This window comes from Pipistrellus hanaki, assembly GCF_964339955.1.
Source record: "Pipistrellus hanaki genome assembly, chromosome: 18".
In the NCBI taxonomy this organism is placed as follows: domain Eukaryota; kingdom Metazoa; phylum Chordata; class Mammalia; order Chiroptera; family Vespertilionidae; genus Pipistrellus; species Pipistrellus hanaki.
The window spans coordinates 34,533,249-34,538,498 of record NC_140520.1 but is presented as its reverse complement, the minus strand read 5'-3'; the positions used below and the strand labels follow the sequence as shown (position 1 = coordinate 34,538,498).

The 5,250-nt window shown below is 57.0% G+C and overlaps 1 protein-coding gene across 1 annotated transcript; it reads left to right on the top strand.

The window, feature by feature from the left end:
• The first annotated feature begins 2,315 nt into the window (after positions 1-2,315).
• DUSP23 (dual specificity phosphatase 23) lies at positions 2,316-4,528 on the top strand. The gene is made up of 3 exons (XM_084865463.1): positions 2,316-2,433; positions 2,550-2,818; positions 4,130-4,528. Exons 1-3 carry the CDS (start codon positions 2,379-2,381, stop codon positions 4,313-4,315), a joined length of 510 nt encoding a protein of 169 aa, XP_084721589.1. The 5' UTR covers positions 2,316-2,378; the 3' UTR covers positions 4,316-4,528.
• Positions 4,529-5,250: the final 722 nt, after the last annotated feature.

The window sequence follows — 5,250 nt, the reverse complement described above, 5'->3', positions numbered from 1 at the left end:
TGAGCCGAAACCCAGGCATGTGCTCTGACTAGGAATCAATCCTTGACAATGAGACACAGCCCAAGGCAGAGACCCTGGGTCTGTTGATAAGAGGGTTGGGGGAGGGGGAGGGGGGAGCAGTAGAGAAGGGAGATGAATGCCTACAAAAGGAACCACTGGCCTCTCCAGAAGGCCCAGGTTCATGGAAGGAGGCACTTCTACGCCTCCAGGGATCCGCTGTGGGGGACAGTCCCTGTTGGGGGCTCAGAAGAGAAGAGAATATGTCTCTCCCAGAAATGTCTTCATTCTGGAGAAGGTGGGCTTTGAGCTGGTTCTCAAGGAGATGAGGAAGAGACACAGGGTCTTGTGGATACTTGTCTGCAGAGGCAGTGCAACCAGAAACCCTGGGGGTGTGGGAGGGGCTGGTGGCTGAGAGTTACCGCAGAGGAGAGAAAGGGATGGATTGGGAGAGGCAGAAAGATCGACAGGAGTTGTGTGGGAAATGAGAGTGCAAAGGAGAAGGGCTTAATCAGGGCTGTGAATGCACAGAAGGCGAGGAAAAGGTAGATTTTGCAGCTCCTAGAACCTGGGGAGAGCGGGTGGAGGCAATGCTTCGGCGTTGTCTGGGTAAATGGAAGTGCATTTCCATAGGGTCCGAGTAGGCTTTGAACTTGGAGGGAAGAGCAATTCCTTCTCATTCTGCTAGAACCAGAGCTTTACATGGTCAAATGTGTGAGACAGGAGTAGGAGGGGCCAGAGGGAGGGAAGTAGATCTTCATGGCTGGGCCCCAGGTTTGGAATGAAGGAGACCTTGGTTCAACCAGCCCAGCTACTTACGAGTTGTGTGTCATTGGCCAAGTTAACCAGCTTCTCTAAGCCTCAGATTACTCAGATACAAAAGGGATACAAAAATATTTCCCCTTGTGGTTCTTCCAGAAAACACTTGGCATGGGGCCTGGTATGTAAGCAAATTCAGTAAGGTGTTTTCATAAGGATAGTCAGTCTGTGTCACCAGAAGCACATAGTTCAAATGAGGATATGGGCTGAGACGCTGTGTTCATAGGCCCACATGAAAAACTCTAGCCTCCCCAGGGGAGGGTGGCTCATAGAGCCTGAAAATCCTATCTAATAAAAGAGTGATATGCAGATTGACCATCACTCCAACACACAATCCAGCTGCCCCCATGTGGTCAGAAATCCTGTCCCCATATGGACACAAGCTGGCCAGCAGGGGAGGGCAGTTGGGAGGCACCAGGCCTGCAAGGGAGGTCAGTTGGAGGCGATCAGCCCTGCAGGGAGGGCAGTTAGGGTGACCAGGCCGGCAGAGGAGGGAAGTTGGGGGCAAACAGGCTGGCAGGGGAGCAGTTAGGGGGTGATCAGGCTGCCAGGCAGAAGCGGTTAGGGGCAATCAGGAAGGCAGGCAGGCAAGCAGTTGGAAGTTCTGGATTGTGAGAGGGATGTCCCACTCCCCTGGAGGAGTCCCAGATTGGAGAGGGTGCAGGCTGGGCTGAGAGACACATCCCTCTCCATGCATGAATTTCATGCACTGGGCCTCTAGCCATGAGAAATTAAGAAATTCTGAAACGTTTAATCCAGATGACATGTGGGGACATGAGGATGGTTGCACGAAGAGGCAGGCAGTAGCCTTCCATTTGAGGAGACAATACCGAGTTGTTAAAGACTGTGGAGCTGGGATGCTTGGTTTCAAACCCCCCAGCCATCAGTCATCCTCAGTCAAGCTCCGGAACCTCTCCGAAGCCTCCGTTTGTCATCTATAACTTGTTCACAAGATGGCCTCATAATTAGATTATTATGGCAATTGAATGAGTTACCACATGTGACTGCTTGGAATCGCATCTGGCATACAGTTAAATGCTCGATTTGTTAATTTTTAAATTTCAGGACACCCCATGGCAACCCAGGATTTTTCATAATTCCAGCAATGAAAGAAATGAGAATAGTCTCCGTACACCAACGATTCCTTCTTATTGGACGTGTTCAGAAATTCACTGAGAGAGAAGGTCATGGCCATTTCCAGAGGAAATTCGTTCTCCAAAGAGGAAGCAGATTTGCCATTTCTCAACCCCTTGGTGTTAAGAGGCCAAGCCAGCAGGATTGCCTGTGGTGCCATCAACCCCACCGACCGCCAGGGGGCAGCAGAGTCCGACCCCGGGTGGCTTCATCCACAGAAAACAATTCTTCATTCGCTTTATTCTGGGCTATTTACGTCGTTCCAATCTCCGCGCTGCCGTAATCCCGCCCCTTATTGACTATCCAACCAATCACCAAGGGGTCTGGCTCGGGTCCCGCCGGGGCCGGGGCCGGATAGGTGCTCCTCTGCGTCACTCAGGCCTAGGCCCCGCCCCCGTGCGCTTGGGCCAGTCCGGCTGCCGAGCAGAATGTCGTCGGGGCGTGTCCCCGAGCCTGCGGGGTCCTCCGAGGCGCCGGAGCAGGGTAGGTGGGGGCTACCCGGCCTGGGCGGGCGGGCGGACCGACGATCGGACGGGCCAGGGGGCGGAGCGGTGCAGGCCGCCCCTCCCGCTGACCCGCGGTCCCGGGCCCTCCCTCAGGCCTGGGCGTGCAGCCCCCCAACTTCTCGTGGGTGCTCCCGGGCCGGCTGGCGGGGCTGGCGCTGCCGCGGCAGCCCGCGCACTACCGGTTCCTGCTGGCCCAGGGCGTGCGGCACCTGGTGTCCCTGACGGAGCGCGGGCCCCCGCACGGCGACTGTTGCCCGGGCCTCACGCTGCACCGCCTGCGCATCGCCGACTTCTGCCCGCCCGCCCCCGAGCAGATCGACCGCTTCGTGCACATCGTGGACGAGGCGAACGCCCGGGGAGAGGTCAGCGGGCGGTCAGGCCGGAGGGCAGCCCTGGGAGCGGGCAGCGGGGTCACTGGGAGCCGGGAGAGCTGGGGGAGCAGAGTCGGGGACACGGGGAGCCGGGAGGAAATCGGGAAGACCGGAGCCTGGAGGCTCCGTGTGAAACTGAACCGGGAAACCCAGGGGAGGGCCGCGCCCGGTGCACCCGCTAGCGGAGAGGAAGAACCGGTTGCAGGTGAGAGTTGGGGAGGAGAAAGGGTGCACAGACGTGGGACCGGGGAAGGCCGAAGTCAGAGGCTATTGAGCAGTCCCCACAGCAGGGCTCCATCCAAATATAATGGAGCCATATGCAGTCTTTTTAAAAAATATATTTTTTATTTATTTTTTTACAGAGAGGGAGAGAGAGTTAGAAACATGGATGAGAGAGAAACATCGATCAGCTGCCTCCTGCACGCCCCCTACCGGAGATGTGCCTGCAACCAAGGTACATGCCCTTGACTGGGATTGAACCTGGGACCTTTCAGTCTGCAGGCCATTGCTCTTTCCACTGAGCCAAACCGGTTAGGGCCACATGTACTCCTAAAGTTTCTAGCAGCCACGTTTTAAAAGGTAAAAAAAGGGAGCAGGAGAAATTCATTTTGATAATATCATTTAGCCCAGCAAGTCAAAAATCCTGTTGCAACATGTAATCCATACAAAGTGCATTCTTAGTGAGGTGCTGGCGTTGTTTTGGGTACCACGTCTTCTCAGCCTGGTGCATTTTGCATCGCATCTCCGTTTGCACCAGCAGCACGTCAGGTCCTGGGGGGGGGGGGGGGGGGGCGGGCACACGTGGCCAGTGCCTTCCACCCTGGAGAGCGCAGGGAGGTAGTGGGGGGGAGGGGGAGGCAGACCAGGAGCCCAGGCCTTCAACCAGCCCCTCTGTTGGTGATTGGTGCCCTCCTCCCAGCCACAGGTACCAGGCAGCCCTCCCGACTCAGTGCCACTTCCTGCCCCCGTGAGGTGTGCAGGATCCTGGGCCTGACCAGAGGAAGCCCTGGCAGGGGTCTTCAAACTTTTTAAAGTGGGGGCCAGATCACGGTCCCTCAGAGAGCTGGAGGGCCAGACTATATGAACTACTAATTCCTACTGTAACACCTCGGCTGCGCTCACTGCCCAAAAAACCGCTCACTGCCCAAAAAACCTGGCGGGCAGGATCGGACTCCTCTGCGGGCCGCATGTGGCCCGCGGGCCGTAGTTTGAAGCCCCCTGGGCTAGAGGGACAGGCCTAAGCGAGGGCCAGGAGAGTGTGAGCAGGGCGGCAGGCTCCCCCCATCACGCTGCCCTCCACAGGCCGTGGGAGTGCACTGCGCCCTGGGCTTCGGCCGCACGGGCACCATGCTGGCCTGCTACCTGGTGAAGGAGCAGGGCCTGGATCCCAAAGGCGCCATCGCCGAAATCCGGCGGCTCCGGCCCGGCTCCATCGAGACGTACGAGCAGGAGAAAGCCGTCTTCCAGTTCTACCAGCGGACTAAGTAGGGCCCAGCACCCTTCTTCCAGCCGCTGCCTGGCCAGGGCCTCGGAGGGGCCGGCGATGGGGAAGTGGCCCGAAGCCCCCAGCTCCCCGCCGGCTCAGAGACGGCGGTCGACCTTCCTGCCGGCAGGTTCCGATGGCAGGGCCGTCTGGAGCTGCACTGGTTGATGTGGGGGTCCCTCCTCTGCTCCCTTGAATAAATAACTTGTAAGAACCAGCTCCTGTGGCCCAGCACCTCACAGTTTACAAAGCACTTCCACACGGCAGCTTACCGTGAGCCCCACAGTAGCCCTGGGCTGTCGGAATGGCCCTGCGAGGGTGGCTAACGCTCAGAGTCTCAAGGTTACACTTCTAGAAAGCGGGAGGATGGGCCAGGACTGCAACACACACCTTCAGCCTCTTAAAGACGCCGAAACTCTGTATCTGCTATCTGATCTGTCTTCCGGAGAGCTGGTCAGTGAAAAGGGCACAAACCCCCAAAGCCCAGGGTCCCCGATGCTCACAGGCAGGGGGGCCCACATGGATGCAGCCCTCTGTCCAGGCCCACGTCCCCCACGTGGGTCATGCCCTTGACCCTCTCAGGACAAAGAAGGCCTGATTGTTGGGCTCCTCTCCCAAGGGCTGGGGGCCTCTCACCAGCCTCGGGGTGTCCAGCTCACATGCTTCTCATCAAAATTTCCTCCGACCTGCCCTGCCCAATAGCATGGCTCATTCTGGTTTTTTTTTTTTTTTTTTTTTCTTTCTTTTTTAAAAATATTTTTTATTGATTTTTTTTTTTTTTTTTTTTTTTTTTTTACAGAGAGGAAGGGGGAGGGATAGAGAGTTAGAAACATCCATGAGAGAGAAGCATCCATCAGCTGCCTCCTGCACACCCCCCACTGGGGATGTGCCCGCAACCAATGTACATGCCCTTGACCGGAATCGAACCCGGGACCTTTCA

What these genes read in the sequence shown, in the direction of transcription:
- DUSP23 (XM_084865463.1), top strand. Translation starts at nt 2,379, where the DNA reads ATGTCGTCGGGGCGTGTCCCCGAGCCTGCGGGGTCCTCCGAGGCGCCG. An exon ending in CTCCGAGGCGCCGGAGCAGG is followed by an intron (nt 2,434 to 2,549) that starts GTAGGTGGGGGC and finishes GCCCTCCCTCAG; the next exon opens with GCCTGGGCGTGCAGCCCCCC. An exon ending in AGGCGAACGCCCGGGGAGAG is followed by an intron (nt 2,819 to 4,129) that starts GTCAGCGGGCGG and finishes TGCCCTCCACAG; the next exon opens with GCCGTGGGAGTGCACTGCGC.